At 43.4% G+C, this 23,141-nt stretch overlaps 1 protein-coding gene across 14 annotated transcripts in view; it reads right to left on the bottom strand.

Annotated features, from left to right (window-relative positions):
• Window positions 1–4,005: 4,005 nt before the first annotated feature.
• Window positions 4,006–23,141, bottom strand: part of BCAS1 (brain enriched myelin associated protein 1) — a 267,020-nt gene continuing 247,884 nt past the window's right edge. For 12 of the 14 annotated variants that reach the window (XM_063958998.1, XM_063958996.1, XM_063958995.1 and 9 more), the window contains 2 exons: window positions 8,683–8,970; window positions 4,006–5,701 (listed from right to left, as the gene is read on the bottom strand). In XM_063958998.1, coding sequence (XP_063815068.1) covers window positions 5,627–5,701; window positions 8,683–8,970 — 363 coding nt within the window. In that variant the 3' untranslated portion in view covers window positions 4,006–5,626. The remainder of the gene's footprint in view (window positions 5,702–8,682; window positions 8,971–23,141) is intronic. The other 2 variants (XM_063959000.1, XM_063958999.1) reach the window with 1 other exon arrangement.

Here is a 23,141-nt window from a genome sequence, read left to right on the forward strand (position 1 = left end):
GACATTTCACAGAATCCAGGACCCAATCACTTGCCCTACTTACATCCACCTGATTTTCAGCAATATAGAAATCCAACCAATCTCATAAACATCACATGTCTCCCTGCACCTTCCAAATCACTGAAATGTGCCTTATTGAATGTACACTCTGTATCAAATTAACATCCATACATGACCTCTACATATTTAAAAAACTTCAATCTGCTGGCTACAGTATAACAGAAATATGGTTCACACAGTCAGACATGGTGGCCTCTACTTCACACACACCTCCAGGCCTGATAACTGTAAATGTGGTGGGGTTGGATTGTGACTTTCCCAATCCTTCGCATACACGGTTCTACCACAGGTTCCATCACTCCCATTTACATCATTTGAAGTACATTCCATCAGGATTTACACTCCTTTCTCTCTGCATGTTGCAGCTATCTATTGCCCACCTGGGCAACCCAAACAATTTCTGGAAGATTTTTCTGCTCGTCTTCCTCACTTCCTATCCTCTGACATCTGTACCATTATCATGGGTGATTTCAATATTGCTATTGATTGTCCTAAATCTATTGCTCATGGCTCCAAACTACTTTCTCTAATCTTCTCTCTTGGCCTCTCCCAATGGACTGACTCCTCTACTCACCAGGAGGGTCACTGCCTTGATCTAGTATTCACCAGACTATGCTCTGTTTCTGAATTCACTAACACTCCTTTCCCTCTCTCAGATCACACCCTTATCGCCTGCATTCTCTCCACCATTACTTCAAACTCAGAGTCATTGAAGTCCTCCAATCCTCCTCAAACCCTCAGAATATTAACACAATTCATTTTTAAGAACTATCCACCTCTCTGTAACAACTGCTCTCACCTATTTCTGCATTTACCTCTCCTGGGACTGCTGTATCACACCTTAACCAGTCTCTAGAAACAGCCTTTGATCAAGTGGCTCCAGCTACCCATCACACTCACCATAGGCCTAGATGTCAACCGTGGCACTTTAAAGTAACAAGACACTTACAAAAACTCTCACGGAAAGTTGAGCATCAGTGGCGTAAATCTCGTATTCCAAGCAACTTTCTCACATATAAAACTGTCTATCAATCTTATCGCAATGCCCTGGACACTGCCAAACAAACATTTTTCCAAATTCTTATATCTGCTCAAGCCTCTAACCCCAAATGACTTTTTAATACATCCAAATCACTTCCTACTTCAAGGACAAGATTGATAAGATCCAATATGAAATGGTATGCTCTTCCTCAGCCAGTGACCTGCTCAATTCTCTACCTGAACCCTGTGGAACTCTCTCTTCATTTGATCCCACAAATGAAGATGAAGTGTCAACACTCTTCTGATCCAGCTACTTTACTACCACTCCTCTTGAGCCTATACTCTCACAAGTAAGTAAATCTCTGTCTCCTGTGCTCATCCCAACCTTAACTAACATCTGTAATCTCTCTCTACTGGTTTCTTTCCTTCCCTGTTCAATCATGCAGTGATTACTCCCATTCTGAAAAAACAAAATTCTGATCCTAACTCTCTCTCAAACTACAGTCCCATTGCTCAGCTCCCATGCCTCCCCAAGCTACTTGAGAGACTTGCCTACACTCGCCTCACACACTTTCTTTTTTCACACAACTTATTGGACCCACTTAATTTAGGCTTTCATTCCCAATACTCCACAGAGACAGCACTGACTAAAGTAGTGAAGTCCAAAGGCCCTTACTCACTTCTTATTCTTCTAGATCTCTCTGCTGCTTTTGACACTGTTGACCATTCTCTTCTCATACAAACACTTCAATCCCTAGTCTTTCAAGACACAGTCCTCTCTTGGTTCCTATCCTACCTATCTAATCGCTTCTTCAGTGTTTGCTTCTCTGAATCCACCTCCTCTTTGCTACCTCTTTCAGTTGGAGTACCACAGAGCTCGGTCTTAGGTCCTCTGCTTCTCTCAATCTATACCCCATCTCTTGGTAAACGAATCAGCTCTTTTGGATTTCAGTATCATCTGTATGCAGCTGACACTAAAATCTGCCTATCTTCCCCAGATTTGTCACCATTAATATTGGTCCGTGTCACTGAATGCCTTTCTGCCATTTCATCTTGGATGTCATCTCGCCACCTCAAACTTAATATTTCCAAAACAGAGTTAATTATAGTTTCATCGGCCACTAGTAGTTACCAACCTGATATCTCTATCATGTTGAGAACTCAACAATCAATCCTACCCCACAAGCTCACTGCCTAGGTGTCATACTTGACTCAAAACTGTCCTTTGCTCCCAACATTCAATCTGTCTCAAAATTATGTTACATGCATCTAACAATCATATCCAAAATATGACCATACCTTACACAAGACACTGCAAATCTCTAATCCATGCACTCATCATCTCCCGCAATTATTATTGCAATAGTCTTCTTACTGGACTCTCACCACTACAATCCATTCTGAATGCAGCTTTGAGGCTAATCATCCTTGCTAGATGTTCATTGTCTGCAGATTTTCTCTGTCAGTCCCTCCATTGGTTACCTGTATTCTACTGTATTCAATATAAAATACTTTTACTCACACACAAGGCCATTAACCAAACTACACCTATGTAAGTCTCTTCGCTTATCTCAAAATATCTCCCAACCCGACCTCTCTGCTCTTTACAAGATCTACATCTCTCATCACCACGCATTTCTCACTCTCATGCACGATTGCAGGACTTTCTTTGGACTGCACCCACTCTGTGGAATGCCCTCCCACGCACAATAAGACTCTCCCCTAGTCTTCAAACCTTCAAGCGTTCCCTGAAAACCTCTTCAGGCTAGCTTATCACATCCAAAAACCGCTCACTCAACCTTCATAAGCTTTCCCATCCAATTATATCTCCACTGTACAGTCCACACGTATCGTCCACATATTTTCTCTTTCTTCACTTTCTCTTCCTTCTGACTCTGGTTCATCATGTGATGTCATGCAGCCCATCTAGAACCTTTGCAATCTGGTGGACAACTATGCAATAGATAGCACCTATCCTTGTGTATCCATGCCTATGTCCCTATAGATCAGTGATGGCTAACCTTGACACTCCAGCTGTTGTTGAACTACATATCCCAGCATGCCCTGCTACAGTTTTGTTATTTGGCCATGCTAAAACTGATGTAGGGCATGCTGGGATGTGTAGTTCAACAACAGCTGGAGTGTCAAGGTTAGCCATCACTGCTATAGATTGTAAGCTTGTGAGCAGGGCCTTCCTACCTCTGTGACTGTTATTACCCAGTTTTGCTTTATCATTGTGTCCAATGATGCGCTATATAAGAAACTTAATAAATAAAATAATTAAAATGTGTTGTGCTAACTTTTACACTAAGCAAAGTGGATGTTTGGCAGTATATTTGCAGATAATAGGGTAAAAGGAATACATTTAAAGTATATAATACATGTGTTTGGTTGGTAACAATGTAATTATTTGCATTGTTTTGTGTTATTTCAGGATAGAGATGGAGGATAACTGAACTATGTATTAGTTCCGGTTATTGTGTAAAGATATAGTTAGTGTCTTGCAGTATTATGTGATATTTTAGGATGGAGATGCTGAGGGGGAAGAGTAATATATAACTCAGGTAGGCAGCTGGTAGGGAGCTACTCTTCAGGTACAAAAGCATCGCCACCGTGCAATGCTTTTGTACCTGTGTGGCGGGGGGAGGGCCAGACATGCGGGGCGGACTAGCCCTGTGCTGGGCGTCCACCCGCATGTCAGGGTGGCTGATCGTAGCCGTACAAAATTTTGCACGGCTACGATCAGGTCCGAATTAGGCCCTTTAAGTAGTCACTGGGTTGTTTAGCACAAATAAAAATGTGTGAGTTAACTCAGTATTTGATTCATATGTATCAGCACTCGTATGTTATTGATATATTGTACCCATAACATAGATTTAAATTCTATTGTTGCTGTAATTTAACAAGTGATGCATAGCCGTTTCATACATCTGACAGAACACACTTAAGAGACTGACAGCAATGTTAGGAATACAATTACTTTATTTAACTGCTGTACACCGATAAAACTTTATTTGAAATTCTGTAATAAACCGAGGATCAAACATCATTTGGATTACATTAAGGAAATTGCAGGCATTTTTAAAAAAACAGGTAAAATATGTGGTTACGTCAAAAGCAGGTAATTATCCAATATAGGGTCGTTAGTGTTCATTATGTATGTAAACAACTGCAACTTATATTTGATTAAGTAATGAATGTACTCATAAAAAATGTGGTTTGATATTTTGTACAGTAATACGGCATGTACTAATGTCAGCCTCTACTGTTATGTTTTCAAATTTCCTCTAGAAAACATACCAAGCCTTAAAAAAAAGAAAACAATCATGTTGTATGTATGATATATATATATATATATATATATATATATATTGTATATAAGCTTCTGCCAAAATGACATCATTTTAACTCAAAACATTCAGTTTCATTTATTAATGACCAGTGTAACCTGCAGACACTTCCTTTAAAATGTAAGGCAACATTTTCATTGGACAATTTGACCGATTTTGATAAAAAAACTTTGCTGAAAACTAAACATTGGTAGAAGAAGTGCAGGACAGTCAAGACTTGCTGTATTTATCTATAAGAGATGCGTTGCTTAAGAACGCCACACTAACCTCTATTTGTACAGTCTTGCACAACATAACACAGACATTTTACAATTTCAAAATAATCTGAGAAACATTATCTGTATAGATTTCTATGTGCTTTCAATTTGAGAAACCTCAATCTGGTAAAATGAAATACTAGGGCTTGTTTTGGAATGTTATACAGTATGTATGTTTATCCTTGTAATTGCATAGTAAATATACTTTTAGCTGCTTCTAGCTTCGTTTCATTTTACAACCTTCATTTGTCAAGCGACTGTGTTTTTATTCCATTAATCATCAGATAATGTAGATGCGGACAGACAGATAGGTCAGCCAAGCACATGCAAAGTACAGCCCAAGCCAACCTCTACATGCCTTATCTCTCTACATGCCTTATCTGCAGGAATAATGACGGATGGCTTGAAGTGAGCTGTTACAGGACACCAACAGTGCCATTTATACAACTGGTGCATAAGATTATAAACGTTATTGCAAAAATGACAGCTAGAATCTTATTACTTCTACATTATAGCACTGTTTCCTTTTTCACCAGTGTTCATAGATTTGCCTATGAATATGTATTTACTATTTCTTCAAGTTACAAGTGTTTTGTGATACACAGTAGTCTGTCTATAAGATGGATTGCAAATATCAGGTTATACGTACGATTTTGTTGCATTCACTAATCATCATTACAACTTTACAACTTTCTCACACCTTCTGTAAATTCATTATTTATAAGATACTAAAAAGACAATTGGGAGAAAGACTTGTATATCTCACTATAATCCAGACTAACATGTAATTTAAGTGAATAACGACAACATTAGGTGTCTTCCGTTGGGGGTCTGTGACATTGGAGATTTGTGGATTACCCCCATTGTGTCAACGAGGAATGTATTGAAATATCTCTGTACAAATTACACCTGAAATATACATTAGTGGTATCCGCCCATTTACCCACATGGGCCAGCTCTGTCCTGGCGTCCCCTTATTTACTTGGCTTTCTCTGCAGGATAGACAGAAACCGGGTCAGTCTGGACTTCAGCATCACACATGCGCTTTGGCCCCTGAAATGAATGAATGAGAGGATACAATGACATCACTAGGGAGGGCAGTGACTCACTGAATGTCACCAGGACAGATCAATAAGATAACTTAACACTTAATAGAAGTCTATTGCCAAAACCTGGAGGTGAACTTTCCACTATTATCCTGATGAATAGTCCATATTAATATTTAAACTCCACATTTGACCCAAGTGGCAGAATCACTGGTGAGATCCGACTAGGATACTACATGCAAGGGGTAATAGTATATACTTTATTTCATTATATCAAATGATCCTAATTACCTCATTTCCTCTCATGGTCCTACCCAAAAAAGGACCCACTGCATGCCACAGACAAGAGGCGAGGGGAGAGGATGGTATTTCTTTAGGTAGTAGTGCAGCTTAAATGTTAGTAAAAGACATGCTAGTAATATCAGTGAGAATTAGAGGCTCAAGACATCATGGATAGTTAAGTCACAAACAAAATACAATAATATGTCTTATAATATGTCTAAGTGTAATACCTCTCTACATTTAAATAAAGTTAATGTTTCCAAGTATAAGTCCAGTTTTGCCCCTGGAAATTTTTGCCCTGACCAAATGCACATTACAGTATCTTCTGTTGTTTTATATATTGAATGGACATTTTTGCTTCATATTCCATAATATACATTTTTACTTCCTATTCCATAATAGACATTTTTACTTCCTATTCCATAATTGTTAACTTCCCCTATTTCAAAAAACATGCCAGCATTGTGCTTGGTTGGGGGGTGCTGGTTGCTGACATGAAGAATAAGCTTCTTTGTTCCTTACTGTTATGCTGGGAGTATGGCTCTTGCATATGATGTCAAGTCATAAGTAGAGAGGGTGCTAACCCCACAGCCTGCTAGATAAGAGGCGCTATGTTGTATTGGAAGGGCTGTCTCCAGGAATAGTGTAGGCTCTGGTCACTGGAAACTATTTTTAAATGTTGGTTTATTTTTTCTCGTGCTACTTTGAGCACTCTATAGATAGGGCTAGAGATGAGCGGGTTCGGTTCTCTGAGAACCGAACCCTACCGAACATTACGTCCCAAGCCCGGATCTGAGTCCAGCTCGGGACTTCCTGCCAGACTCAAAAACCAGAACGAGGCAAAACGGCCAGACCTCTAATACTCCAGCTTCCCAATCAGTATTCTTCTTCTACCACTACCCCTCCATCTAGTGCCTAACCCACCCACCTGCCACCTAACCTTAACTCTCCCTCCTGCAGCCTAAACTTAATAACTGCCAACATTGTGGTGTCAACATTGTTAATGTCCTCCCGATTATTACACCCCATTGTATAGCATTGTATATTTGTGTTCCATGCATGATCCTGTACAGAAACTGCTGTCATAGAGTTAGAATTGTATGAAGGGCCAGGAATGGGTTACCATTTTAGGTCTGCATTGTGCTCATGAATTGTCTTCATTGACAGGTGGGATTCAGTCCCCTCAACTGTTTGTTATTCCATTTTTACGGTTGACTTTCTTGTGTGTAAATCCCAGAGCTGGGGGATTTTGATTATGTGACAGAGAATGTTGCACTCAGGGCCTGATCAGCCTATTGGTTAAATAGGCTGCAGCCTGGAGCGATGGGTCCTTTGGGGGGGGTCACAGCACTGGCACAATAAATTGCACTTGGATGGGAGCACTTCCTGGTGCCGCTGGAGTTAGGGCTGAGCAAGGTCTCATAAGATCTCTCCCAGGAACTGTGGGAGCAGCGGTGCCTGCTGGAATTGCTGACGTCACCAAGGCAGGTACGCTGGAAAGAGGAGATCCTGTCCCTGCTGCAGCTGGCTCTGCCTCCGAGGCTGTGATTGATGCCACTGCCGCCATTTCCACCACTGCTAGGGCGGTAAGTGGCAATATGAATGGAGCTGAGACACAGAGGCAGGGACGCTGGGAAGAGGAGATTTTGTGAGAGCTGCAGCTGGCTCTGCCTCCGAGGCTGTGAATGATGCAACTGCCGCCGTGGCCAGCACTGCTAGGGTGGTAGGTGGCAACATGAATGGAGCTGAGGTTCAAGCCTGTTACAGATTTTTAGCTGAATGAGAGCAAAATAATTGGTGGTGGGGAAGGGGGGGGGGGGCACTCCTGTATTAGCCTAGGGGGACTGAAACCCTTAATCAGGCCCTGGTTGCACTTATTCAAATGTTTGTATATGCATTTAAGCATAAAACTGCCTATTATGTGGATTCATCGGAAGTGGGCATGCCAGCGGCAGATGAACACAGTCCTTACTTAGTACGCAGCTTTAATAATATCAGGGACTAGCTCTCCGATGTGTGGATCAGCTCATTAATTGTAGTGGTGATAGGTTGTCTCTATCATATCACTACAGATGTTGTATTATTGTACGCTTAGTGACAAGGCATAGATCCTCTACCACCACTAGAACCAGAGAGCAAAGAAGACATAAGGGAGTTGGTCCTCACATTATTAAAGCTGTGCACCAACTAGAGTGGGCTTGGTCAGGTGACAATGCACACACATTCTGCCAGCCATTTTATTGTTCAAACAGCATTTATGTTCAATGCCATTCTTAAGGATAAAGTATTTCTCATACTAGCAGCTGTCATAAATCTAAAACTGAAGACTTGGGCTTGTCCTGGAGCTGTTAGTGGCTAGTGCACACCATGCACTTTTATTTTGCTGTCCATGCTCATGTGCCAGTATGATGACATCATTTATGTAACTACTTAGCAATAGATCTGCAACCACAGTCTTATGGCTCCCCAGGGGCATCAACAGATGAAGGATGTTGATGACCAGTTAGTTGCATTAACATTCTCAATTCATAGTTGTTTACATTTAACTCAAAATTGTGACTGAAGTTTCCCCAAACAGCAGAAGTCTTACTATTCTTCAAATAATTTTCTCCACCCCAATTTAAGCAGAATTGTTATCCCTTCCCTGTCACTCCAGTGCAGGTTAATTGTACCTGATCTTCTTTAAAACGCTTGAAGTCAACTTACAATGGCTTTGAAGAAGCTTCCCAGGGACTGTCTCTTCTCAACCTTCTTCAGCTGGCCATCTTTAGATGACTCCCCTCCATTCTGCACAAAAACTGCGTCAGGAGCTTGGAAATGTATAGAACCGGCTGTCTCCGGACTCTCTCGACTTTCTTGTTTATTTAGTTTTTCTGCTGATGCTTTCTTCTCCTTTAGGTTCTCCTTCCCCTTCTGTGGTGGAGGTTCTACGACAGCTGTGACCACTGTTTTCTCACCTTTACTGACTTCCACCCCATCTGTAATGTCCAGTGTCTACAAAGACATAAAGATGATGCACGTAACTTGCAGCTCGGAAAGTAAGACATCAGTGTCAAGGGAACATAAAATGTTCTCTGTATCAGGGGCTGATTATTAACCCACAGAACAGTAATATACTTATTTGTATTTCTTTTAAATCTTACACTGCGAATAGAGTGTCTTAAAGGAAATGGCCAGGTAATTTCTGTGAATAGTAGTACTGCAGGATTCCCATGCCCAGAATCTCTGCAATTCATGAGGTACTCACCCCATCTAATTACTATACATGATGTCTACCAAGCTTGCAGTCTGAAGATGTTAAAATGGCGTGTTGTGGCTGTGCTTGTGCATGCAGCTGAGTTCTGTCTCACAGTACCACTTCCACAGTGGCCATATTTACTGAAAGTTACTCAGTTCAGTCTGTACGACCCAGGACTTACTTGAGCAGTTGGACCGAAGGTTGCATTGATAGGAGAGTGAACGGGCCAGCCAGTGGATCTGCACAGTGCTCAGATAAGTAAAGTGAGCGTTTCACGTTTTGCACAGTCCAACTAACGCTCTTACATGTGCAAAGTACTTAAACCAGCATTTTCATATTTTAGCCCTTAAAATGCGTATGGAATCAGCAGCATTAGCGTCCTACTCTGACTCTGCGCTGAGGCCATACCAGCCTACAGCATCAGGAAAGGTGAGCCTCATTACTAGTCTGTTATGCCAAGAATTTATCCTGTAGGAGCATCTGAGTCACTTGTACTGTATCCTTATCCCAGCTGCATCTCTATCCAGCAACATACATTTTTATTGTGCTTCCCATGTTAATTGTCCAGGACTACATACAGTATTAGTACATTATTAAGAACTGATATAATTTATCACAGAAATTATTTTATGTTTATTATTGTTACTTTTGACTCAAGTCAAATTGCAGTGGTATACTATCACTAATTTGTTTGGATACTGCTGATAATGTATGTAAATTGATGTTCTATGCATTCCTGGGTGTCTATTTTCATTATGTTTATTGTTTTATTAAAATCACTCTTTATACATTTGAATGGTTTTTGCTGCATTTAGGGGGTAATTCCAAGTTGATCGCAGCAGGATTTTTTTTTAGCAGTTAGGCAAAACCATGGGCACTGCAGGGGAGGCAGATATAACATTTGCAGAGAGAGTTAGATTTGGGTGGGTTATTTTGTTTCTGTGCAGGGTAAATACTGGCTGCTTTATTTTTACACTGCAATTTAGATTGCAGATTGAACACACCACACCCAAATCTAACTCTCTCTGCACATGTTATATCTGCCTCCCCTGCAGTGCACATGGTTTTGCCCAACTGCTAACAAAGTTCCTGCTGCGATCAACTCAGAATTACCCCCTTAGTACAGTGTAACCAATGTTTTTGGTTGTTGCTATATTTTGATGGGATAGGCATCACCATGTTGCTAATGGCAGCAGGGGCTCCAATTCAGGTAAACCAGAGTTGTTAGTGCTCTGAGGCATCTAGTATGGTTATATATTACTTTTGTTATTAATATTGTTATGAAACAATATTATTTTATTATTATTATTAGAGGCATCACATGGGAGGTGCAGGCTGCACCAGGATGTTACTTTTCCAAGGGGTGACACCAAAGTGCCGACTCTGCAGTGACAGATGCTGTGTGCTGCAGTATGACTGCTATAAGTCGCCGCGTGGCTTGTACTGCTCGTGAGTCCCAGTTTGTTGCCTAGCAAAAGGGACATTGCCTCTTCTGGCTGCAAGGGCCGGTGGTCCTCACTCGTCTCTCAGCAATTAGGACACCGGAAAAATACTGCGTCCCTGGTTACCTAGCGATATAGTGACTTATTGTCAACAGGGTTCTGTGCTACATGCAGCGCTGCATTCAGTTGTGTAATTAGGAGTCCCTTTCTCCATGGCTGTGCTGATTGGTGGGTCTCCCTGTTATAAGGAATACAGGCCAACTACTCCCTGCTGGTTATAGTTTATACTATGATTTAAGTTGCTAGTCCGTGTCCTAGGTTTCTGTACCTTGTGTCTGTCTTGTGGATACTCTGCCCATCTGCCAGATTCTCTGCCTGTCAGAAGTCTAGCCTTTGCCTTGCCTGTAGAGAGGCCACCAACCAGTGCAGCCATGGAGAAAGGGACTCTTAATTACACAACTGAATGCAGCTGCAGCGCTGCATATAGCACAAACTGTTCCAGTCTTTGGTAACCTCTTGTTTGTTAACCTTTTGTATGCCACCTCAGTGTTTACTTAGTACTCAGCCTGCAAGATATATACCAACTGGACAGTGCCCATTTTCCACCTCACTATGCCTCCTCTGTCTTCACTGAGGTCCTGATCCAGTCCTGACCTTAACCCCTATGTTCTGATCCAGTCAGTTACTTATTTCATGTATATTACTCCAGCCTTCTATCCTTTGGTCTCCAGCCAATTCTGTAAGTCTCTACTACTAGAGGTATAAGACCTGGTGGCATACTAAGTACCACTGTGTGTATAGAACACTAAGGGAACAACGGGAAGCTGTTTCACTAAGGCTCTAGAGGTCTTATTCAATTACATTCAATCCATTAGAATGTAAACTCTCGCGAGTAGGGCCCTATTCCCTCATGTGCTTATCCTTTTCTTACTTTAATAATCCTCAACTGCCCAAATCCCGCAGTTTTTTGAACACCTTTGAACTTATCTCTATGTCATTTACTGGTGTAGTTATGCTTAGTTACCCTGTACATGTCCTTTATTGTCTTCAACTGTAAAGGGGGGTACTCACGGGAGAGATGTGTGCTGAGCGATCTTAACACAGACCGCTCAGCACACATCTCTCACCCCGCTCAGCACAGCGCGATGTGCTGAGCGAGGGGGAAAGCCGACGGGGGGCCGCTCACTTCACACAACGGTGAAGTGAGCGACCCGCTAGATTGAGCCTGCATGCAGGCTCAATCTAGCACCGGCGATAGCGATGCGCGGGGCCGCGCATCGCTATCGCTGGGGGGCATACACACGGCAGATCCGTGCTTAAAATCTAAGCAATCTAGCAAGATTGCTTAGATTTTAAGCACGGATCTCTCCGTGTGTACCCCCCTTAAGTCACTCTTTTCCTGTTTTGATTATGTGCACATGTACTCTGTAATTGGGCGCTGCAGAACCCTTGTGGTGCCATATAAATAAAGGATAATAATAATAATAATTGTGCTGGAGTTCCATAACAGTGACATTATCTTGCAGCACTTGGCTCCTGTCAGCAATGCAATTGGGGGCATCCTAAGAGGCCAGCCACACCCCCTGTCTGTGAAGCCACACCCATTTTTGGATGCTCACTGGGTGCCGCCACTGATTATTATAATATCAATTGTTATTATTATAATTGTATTCATTATTTATTAGTAATAATAATAATAATTATTATAATATTCTTATTGTTTTTATTTTGTAGGGAAAAAAATTACCAATTACGTAACTTCTGGCATTGGGGGGTGGGGGGGGGGTGTGGCTATGTGGCCTGGAAGTGAGGTTCCACCACTGCACTATTAAAAGCCCAGAGCAAGCGCAGTAAAGCATGTTTTCAGTCCTGCATGCATGCATGCTCAAAAAAACACAGCAGGGGCCATGGGAGGAATGGCTGCATCACTAGGCTCCCTTCCTTCCAAAATACTAAAGGGTCAGGCTATGCAACTTATATGAAATTAAATGTTGTTTTTAACTCAAATAAACTTTTAAATTAATTAATTTTCTGCTTTTAGTACTTTAGTGGTTGATTATAAAGACTTTGATGTAGTTTGCCGGTGCTTTAATGTTACTGGCACCTAAACAGCTGGCTTTAAACCATTCTCTGGCTGGCTTGCTGCTGTGTCAACATATTCAGTGACATATAATTAACAATGTCAGTGACATTTTCTTCATATAAGATATTTATATTTATCCCTGAGGAAGTTTGGTCACAAATGAAATGCGTTGGTTGATCCTGTTTGTTCACCAAGGCAGACTCTACACCATTGTTCCAGACATGCAGTGGATCATTCCATAGGGACTTGGGTGAACCACATTATTATATGCTTATGTCAAGTTTTTATATTGTACATTTTTTAATCCATCTTTTCAATATAAAATCTTTTCAAATACTACACTATGATTCCCTTTGGTATGTTTGGTGCTGGTGATGGTGTTAAATTCTGTGAAGGTAGAATCCTGTGCGAGGACTACACCACCAGCTGAATTAATTTTGTATGTAGATCCTTTTCTGGTCAGGATCCCACAATATATAATATATATGCTTTTTCGTAAGAATGGAGCATTTTCTATGCTAGGGTTCTGGCACTGATGCTTTATAAATAGGCACTCGCTAGAGTTAACCTCATTAAGATAAGGCTTTATGACCTTTATTAAACCAGTCACTGAGTTTTTCACTTAAACTACCATTATTTAGGGAGGGTTGCAGTCAGTGCCTAAGCTAGAAGTTTGGGCGCCCTTGACAAAATGAATGACTTACGGCCCCTCCCCCTCTCCCATAAATAAGAAAAAACAACACTTTTCTAATTTAGTTGAGGTAAAGTCTCTAATTATGTCCTCCAAATGCATATTCTCCACCAACTTTGGCTTGATTAAAAGTACAGCAAGATCCTCTAACCTCTCCCTGCCAAACAAACTGCCAACTAGGGCTGTTGCTCCTCCTCATTACCTGACCACCTGACTTATTCCTACAGTTACAGTGATCTATACATAAGGGGGAATCAAATTTGGAGAGAAGTATAGTGAGCTAAAACACCTTGCTTACTTCGTGCCCAATTTTGAATTGCCACGGGTATACGTGCTCCCGATACCCATGGTATCCAATAAAAAAATAGTTGCAGGGTTTTCTGCAGCGACTACAAGTCACCCAGTGCTTACAAGACACCCAGTGCCTCCAAGCCACCCTGCGGGATCTATTCCTACGCCACTGCTGTGTCCTGAGAACTGGATCTGAGAAGCACTACCTTAGATAGAGCATCAGACACCAATTCATACTTACCAACTATATAACACTTCTCTACGGGAGAATCCCAGAGCTGAGATGCAGGTGCCTAGTGATGGGGGCGGGGTTGGACTATTTGCATTATTCGGACTTGCCATCTCATGGGAAAATGCAGTGAATAGAGTGTCTATGAAGAGTGTGCAGGGCCAAAATGACACCATTATCACTGAATCGCATCATATTTTCCCCGATCCACCCCTTACCTTCCCATCATAGTAAGTGGAATATGGATGGGCCACCCGCTTTTCCTGCAGCCTGCCATGCGAGTATTTAAGTATGCTCTAGTGTGTATGTAAATGTAAGTAGAATTTGTATGTCTAGTAGCTAGTTGTCTGATTGACTGTGGGTCCACTAGTGTATAACTAGAAGATTTATTTCTCATAGTTAATAATTAGTCCAGTAGGGCTTCTCATCGAATTTCTGCTATTATCAGTAGACTGTGTTAATATGAGGATCTATAAGAAATGCATATGATCACTGCCACCCACAAAATCTATTATGCTAGCAAGTCATGTTGAGAGTTGGGGGTATATTTACTAAGCTCCCGATTTTTGACCGATTTGGTATTTTTTCATCAAAGTGTCATCTCGGGAATTTACTAAACTCAAATCTCGGCAGTGATGAGGGCATTCGTATTTTTTTGGAAGTCAAAGAAAAAAAATACGAATGAATACATCAAATACGCCTGTTATTTTATACAACTCGGTCATTTACTAAAAAATAAAATTCACAAACACTGCCGGCAATAGCCAAACACTGCCATGAAAAAATACAAATTGTAAAAAAAAGCAGTTTTAAAACATACCTGCTGGTCACTCTTGTGGTTGGCCCCACTTAACCTCGTGGTCTACCGCAGACCGCAAAGTTCCCACCATTGGAAACAATGGAGCGCCTATGCGCTACATTGTATCTCGAGTGCGCCGCCTGACTGACAGCTCAGGAGCGCACAGCCAGTAGAGTGCCATGACGTGGCGCTCCCTGATTGGCTGAAGGGACCCTCTTTGACAGGAGTCACAGGGGGTCCCGCCAGTCGGGGAAAGGGGTCCCATGTGTAAACATGGGACCACTTTCAGTGCGTGGTTCGTGTTTTTCATTTTTTTATTTTGCCAAGTACGTGGATTACAAACAGAAGAGGACCGATCTACACTGGATTGTTGTGAGTATAATTTTATTTACAGGTACCCCATGGATTCTACTTGGAGAAGGGGACCGACTCTTCTTGTCAACATAGGTAAGCATGTATGAATGTAGGTGTGCATGTATGTTTAATAAAATTGTGTGTGTGTTTCAAGGTGTGTGTGTTCTGTTTTTATTTGGGTATTTTTTTTGTAGTAGAACTACAGGTACCAGCGGGCCCGTTTCCCCCCTGCATGCTTGTACTTGTGGTTCTCCAAGTACCAGCTTGCGGGGGAGGCTTGCTGGGACTTGTAGTACTGCTACAAAAAACAATATATATTTTTTTACACTATGCCTATCAGCCCCCCATCCACCACCCTTGGATGGGGGGGACAGCCTCGGGCTTCACCCCTGGCCCTTGGGTGGCTGGAGGGGGGGACCCTTTGATTTAAGGAGTCCCCACTTCTCCAGGGTACCCCAGCCAGGGGTGACTGGTGATTTAATGCCAGGGCCACAGGGACCAATATAAAAGTGTCCCCCGGCTGTGGCATTATTTCGCTGACTAGTGGAGCCCGGTGCTGGTGTGAAAAATACGGGGGGACCCTTATGTCTTTTGTCCCCTGTAATTTTGGCACCAGGACCAGGCGCAGAGCCCGGCGCTGGTTGTTAAAATATGGGGGATCCCCAGTAAATTTTCCCCCCGTATTTTTACAACCAGGACCAGCTCAAAGAGCCCGAGGCTGGTTATGCTTAGGAGGGGGGACCCCATGCATTTTTTTTTCTGATTTTTAACTCTTTAAACACTTTTTTTAAGGTACACAATGAAGCCCTGCACGGATCTCACAGATCCGGCCGCGATTCATTGTGTTAAGTTCGGCAGTGTTTTACTAATCACTCCCGTAAAACACTGGCCGAAATTACGAATGACATCGACATCGGAATACACGAAAATGCAGAATACGACAGCATAGTAAATGAGGTGTAAAAATTTAAAAAAGTTGCAAATTCACACATTCGATGTCATTCGTGTATAATCTCCCTCCAAATCAACAGTAATACGAATCTTAGTAAATATACCCCTTAGAGTTCCAGCTGTTGTTGAACTACACATACCAGCAGGCTCTGCTACAGTTTTGTTATTTAGCTATGCTAAAACTGTTGCTGCTTTAAGTGAACTCCAGTATGGGTAAGACAGCTGCCTGATTATTAGCACAGTACACAGGCATATAATCTGACTACACAGAATGTCCTGCAGTCTCTTTAAGGTTGATAATTAACCACATCCTAGCCAGCTCTGTAACACAGTAAACATAACACAAAGAATACAACCACTGTATTAAAAATAGATTATTTTAGGTCAATAACCTAAGTATTAATGGGTAAAGTATTTACAATTGTATACATGTGGAATCTATAGGCCACTGATAAGTGAACATTGTGTGATATAAATATAATTAAACAAAATGATTGTCTAATATCAGTATGCAGATTATTTGTTTGGAGAAATGTTACACAATGAAATAATCTTTTAACCATTCAACCTAATATTGCCAGTAATTACTCAGTGATTAGAAGTTGTAGTTGTTTTCCCCAGCTAATCACAAATGAGAGACAATGAGTGACCCCTAGTGGCAATCTTATGCAGGCACTGCTAGGTTTGGCCATTTTTTCAGTAGGATAGTCATTTCCTTTTCTTCAACAAACAATGGCCCTCATTCCGAGTTGTTCGCTCGCTAGCTGCTTTTAGCAGAAATGCACACGCTAGGCCGCCACCCTCTGGGAGTGTATCTTATCTTAGCAGAAGTGCGAACGAAAGATTAGCAGAAATGCACAGGAAAAATTTAATGCCGTTTCTGAGTAGCTCCAGACCTACTCCTATCTTGCGATGAATGCAGTCTGTTTAGTACCTAGTTTGACGTCACAAACACGCCCTGCGTTCGGCCAGCCACTCCCCCGTTTCTCCAGCCACTCCTGCATTTTTGCCTGACACGCTTGCGTTTTTTAGCACACTCCCTGAAAACTCTGTGTTGCCACCCAGAAACACCCACTTCCTGTCAATCATACTACGAACACTTGAGCGACTGAAAACCGTCGCTCGAGCTTGGGTAAAACTACAACGTTTTGTGTGAAAGTACTTTGCGCATGCGCGCTGCGTACCATGCACATGCGCAGAATTGCCGCTTTTTCACTTGATCGCTGCACTGCGAAAAACGCCAGCGAGCGATCAACTCGGAATTACCCCCAATACCAGGACTCCTATTACAGGAGTGGTGCATTTTCCTCAATCTAAAGTACATAATGCACATGATGAAGTGTTTTAAATCTATTATATATACAGGGCTGTTTCTATCCAATTTGGATCCCAGTGTGAGATTTCAAAATGCGCCCCCAGCCCCCCCATTGACATAAAAAAATGCTCCCCACCCCATAGTCATAAAAGAAAAAGGATGCGCGCACCCCCGGCAAGGGGCATGGCCTTATTTAAATGGTCTCATTAAAATGGGCGTGGCCTCATCTGATATCATCACGGCCACCACTGGGGAAAAAAATAAATAACCAAAAGTCCCCATTTTACACAGTACGGCAGGCAAGTGTCCCCATTTTACGCAGTACGGCAGGCAAGAGTCCCCATTTTATACATTACGGCAGGCACGTGTCCCCATTTTACACATTACAGCAAGCACGTGTCCCCATTTTACACATTACAGCAGGCAAGTGTCCCCATTTTACACAGTACGGCAGGCAAAAGTCCCCATTTTATACATTACGGCAGGCACATGTCCCCATTTTACACATTACAGCAGGCACGTGTCCCCAATTTACACAGTATGGCAGGCACATGTCCCCATTTTATACATTACAGCAGGCACGTGTCCCCATTTTATACATTACAGCAGGCACGTGTCCCCATTTTACACAGTACGGCAGGCACGTGTCCCCATTTTATACCTTACAGCAGGCACGTGTCCCCATTTTACACAGTACGGCAGGCACGTGTCCCCATTTTATACATTACAGCAGGCATGTGACCCCATTTTATACATTACGGCAGGCATGTGACCCCATTTTAGACATTACGGCAGGCACGCGCCCCCATTTTAGACATTACGGCAGGCACGCGTCCCCATTTTACACATTACGGCAAGCAAGTGTCCCCATTTTACACAATGCGGTAGGCAAGTGTCCCCATTTTACACAGTACGAAGGCAAGTGTCCCTATTTTACATAGTGCGGCAGGCAAGTGTCCCCATTGTATGCAGTACGGCAGGAAAGTGTCAAGTGGGGGGGAAGGAAGGGAGAGGGAGGGGGGGGGGGGGAGAGTGACTACTTACATATGAAGAGGATCTTCCCGCTCTTCGGGCCGCCTCTCCTTCGTCGCGCCGGCCGCCTCCTCCTTCTAGCTTGGCTCCCCCTCCTCTTCTCATCTTTACAGTACTCCTGCTCAGGGGGCGGAGTCATTCGGTGAAACTCCGCCCCCCAAGCAGGAGTGCTCGGGAAGAGGGAGGAGGGGGAGACAAGGCCTCAAAAAGTGCCACGGCGGGCGCCCCGTGCGGTTGCACGGCTCGCCCGCCGCAAGAAACGGCACTGCATATATTATATATTTTTTTTTATATATATATATATATATATATATATATATATAAACTGGTGACAGAACCAGAACTAGGGTTTTATTTATTAAGCCCTGATAAACCTTATGTCCAGTGACGGGTGTAGTATGGTATGCCGGCGGCCGTGATCCCGGCGGCCAGCATACCGGCGTCAGGATCCCGACCGCTGGCATACCAACAGCTGGGCGAGCGCAAATGACCCCCAAGAGGGAGAGTAGTTGTTGGTATGACAGGTGTCGGGATTCCGGCGCTGGTATACTGAGCACCGGGATCCTAACAGCCGGCATACTGAATACCACCCCCAGTGACAATGCCTAGTGCCAGAGACAGTTTTTTTTAAATATTGCCAATTTATCGCTGGTGGTTGCTTCCCCGAAGTTTGCAAGGGAAAACTAGCAATTGCCTAAGTATTATGGACCTCTCCAGAACTCTATTGCCTTCTCAGGATTGTATTGGAAGTGGTCAAATATACACTATATTACTCATTTCTCTTTTTCTAATTTGTAGTAGAAGCTCGGGCTTTCAGCACAGTTCAGTGCACATGTGTGCACCATTAACACTGGCAAGACATGCATATAGGGACATGGACCAGTAAAGAGGTATGTTTCTTCTTACCGCTGCCAGACAGTATTACCATTAACCAGTGGTGTCAGAAGGCAGGTGCGGGCGGTGCGGCCCGCACCCAGGTGTTACCCTCGGAAGGGGTGACACCAAAGTGCCAGCTCTTCTGCAGTGACAGGATCCAAGTGCTGCAGTGTGATAATCCTCTGCAGCACTCAGCTACTGTCACAGATAAGGAGCCGGCACTGCGCTGCACAGTCTCCGGGGGGTAACCAGCAGCTCCGGCCCGGGTAAGCTGGACACGCCCCCAGAGTGAAGAGGAGATCTGTGAGACCACGCCCCTTCAAATCAGACCACGCCCCCTGTTCGGTGGCTGCAGCTCCGGCGAGGTGACTGGGAGGGGGGGTGCAGTAATGCTGAGTGCGCACCAGGTGTCACCACACCTGGTGACGCCTCTGCCATTAACTAGAGATGTGCGGCGGGCACTTTTCGTGTTTTGTGTTTGGTTCTAATTCCCTGCTCATGTTTTGGTTTTTGATTGGTTTTGCCAAAACCAACCTTTCGTGTTTTGGTTTTGGATCTGGATGATTTTTGAAAAAACATAAAAAACAAATCACAGCATTTGGGGCTAATTTTGATCCTACGGTATTATTAACCTCAATAACATTAATTTCCACTCATTTCCAGTCTATTCTGAACACCTGACACCTCACAATATTGTTTGTAGTTCAAAAGGTTGCACCAAGGTGGCTGTATGACTAAGCTAAGCGCCACAAGTGTGCGGCACAAACACCTGGCCCATCTAGGAGTGGCACTGCAGTGTCAGACATGATGGCAGATTTAAAAAATAGGCCCCAAACAGCACATGATGCAAAGAAGAAAAAGAAGTGCACCGAGGTTGCTGTATGACTAAGCTAAGCAACACAACAACCTGGCCCATCTAGTAGTGGCATGCAGTGGCTGAATGTCGAAAGTGGCCCACAATTTTTCAGTCCACTGACAGCATCTCCTGCACGCCCCTGTCATTTTAAAAAAATTCTGCAATTGGTGGACTTATACAGCAGTACCCCTGGACTAATACAGCAGAACCCCTGGACTTATACGACAGTGTCAGACAGGATGGCACTTTAAAAAACCATGCCCCAAACAGCACATGATGCAAAGATGAAAAAGTGGTGCACCAAGGTTGCTGTATGACTAAGCTAAGCGACATAAGTGTGCGGCACAAACACCTGGCCCATCTAGAAGTGGGACTGCAGTGTCAGACAGGAGGGCAGATATAAAAAAAAGGCCCCATACAGCACATCATGCAAAGATGTAAAAGAGGTGCAATGAGGTAGCTGTATGACTAAGCTAAGCGACACAACAATTGGCCCAACTAGGAGTGGCATTGCAGTGTCAGACAGTACCCAAACAGCACATCATGCCAAGAAGTAAAAGAGGGCAATGAGGTAGCTGTATGACTAATCTAGCTGTATGACTAATCTAAGTGACACAAGTGTGCGGCACAAACACCTGGCCTATCTAGGGTTGGCACTGCAGTCCCACTGCACTAATAGCGGATCCTGGACGCACGTCTTGCACCAGCATAGTTCTTATGGCCTCAGTAATCCGCTTTGCAACAGGGTATATATATATATATATATATATATACGGCAGTATCACTGGAATTATATGGCAGTACCACTGGTCTGGACTTATACGCCAGTACTACTGGAATTATACGGCAGGATCACTGGAATTATACCGCAGGAACACTGGAATTATACGGCAGGATCACTGGACATATACGGCAGTATCACTGGACATATACGGCAGTATCACTGGACTGGATTTATACGCCAGTACCACTTGAAATTATATGGCAGGATCACTGGACTTATACTCCAGTACCACTGAAATTATAGGCAGGATCACTAGAATTATGCGGCAGGATCACTGGATTTATACGGCAGTACCGCTGGACATATACGGCAGTATCAATGGACATATACGGCAGTACCACTGGACATATACAGCAGCACAGGGACACCACCAATGGACTGATGCAGCACAACACAGCACCACTGGACTGACCTTATACAGTAGCACTGGACATATGGCAGCAGAGGACACCACCACTGTGACTGGACTGATGCAGCACAAGACACCACCACTGGAGTGATGCAGCACAACACAGCACCACTGGACTGGACTTGTACAGCAGCACTGGACATATGGCAGCAGAGGACACCACCACCGTGGCTGGACTGATGCAGCACAAGACACTACCACTGAACTGATGCAGGACACTGAGGATGGAGTTACGTCCTCTCTCTACACTCTCCAATGCCGGAGTGAAAATGGCGGCGACGCGTGTCGACTTATATGGAATCCAAACCTCGCGAGAATCCTACAGCGGGATGATGACGTTTTGCCTCGTTCTGGTTTCCGACTCAGGCGGGAAAAACCTGAGCCTGACTCGGATCCGGGCTCGGGTAGTGAAGTCCGGTAGGGTTCGGTTCTCTGAGTACCGAACCCACTCATCTCTACCACTAACACACTTGCTCGGCTGCTGCAGCAGATTTGTATTAATAAAAGGTCTTAACCAGCTTTTCTAAGGTTGTGAGGAGAGGTGATAGAAAATCTTTATTATTGGGCCATACTTATTAACTTAAAACCAAAAAGGTTTACAAATAGAGACTTGCTCATTCAGAAAGAAGTGATTAGAATGCCTTTAAACATATGTAGTTCAACACCTCTAGGTTATTGACATTTTGAGCAGTTTTTAACCACTTAACTGATGATTTTCCCCCAAAAAATCCTCTCAGAAATTGTCTGGTTTTATATGAGTGAATTAGGTGAAGAACATGAATGTAACCCTATGCAAAATGTCTTTAGTTAAAAAAAGATAAATAAACATAGCGGCTTTCATTTAGAAAGGCTGGACAACCTCCAGGTACACATGGGTAGCTTGGGGGGTTAATTCACACTTCCCCAGCGGCTGCTATTGTCTGCAGCCGCTGGAGGGGGGGGGGGGGGTCCTGCCGTGGTGACCGATCAGCAGTGATCGGCAGCACGGCAATCAGTAGGGGAGAGAGCAGGGAGGCAGAGGGACCTTCCGGTCCCTCTGACAGCAGCAGCGGAGGGAAGTTTCCCTTCCCTGCCGCTGCTAACACTGTTTTTCTGACTGGTCGCATCCTGTGCAACCAGGTCAGATAAAGCACTTGCAGGCATGGTCGCATCTGATGCGACCATGCCAGGCAAGCGGTTTTAATAGAAAAAATGCCAAATTAGAAGCAAGCTGAACAGAATAAGAAATAAATAACTCCAAAAACATTAACTTTTATTATGGATATAAACTTAAGATGAACTGAGGTGAACCTTTATACATTTAGTATAGATAATTCCTAGTAATCACCAGGGCTGTACTTTTCATATAGGCAAATGAAGTTAATTTTATTAACTATTTTTCTATTAACAGATCATTAATAAGTCTTCCTACTAACGTAACCCAAGTAACTTAATCTGGGTACACTCTAGGCAGAGGGATCGACTGTCTGTGCGGTCCACTGACCTACCTGACGATCAACAAGTGCATACATAGTATTTACCAATTGTCGGCCCAATATGTTGTGTATGATGTCACAATTGTGCGGGCATTACATGTGCCAGCCCAGTTGTTCTGTCAGTCACCGGTGGCCTCTGCAGCAAGTGTCAGCATATATATCAGCCAGTAGCGGATCTTGCCACGGGCAAGCAGGACTTTTGCCCGGGGCGCCGCTGCTGCTGTGCCCCCCGCTGCCGCTGGCCGCTGTGAAGGGAAACTAGATGCGTACGCGTCTAGTTTCCCTTCGTGGAGAGGTTCTTTACTGTGCGGTGCGCAATGACATCATCGCGCACCGCACA

The sequence above is a fragment of the Pseudophryne corroboree genome, chromosome 3, assembly GCF_028390025.1.
Source record: "Pseudophryne corroboree isolate aPseCor3 chromosome 3, aPseCor3.hap2, whole genome shotgun sequence".
NCBI lineage: Eukaryota > Metazoa > Chordata > Amphibia > Anura > Myobatrachidae > Pseudophryne > Pseudophryne corroboree.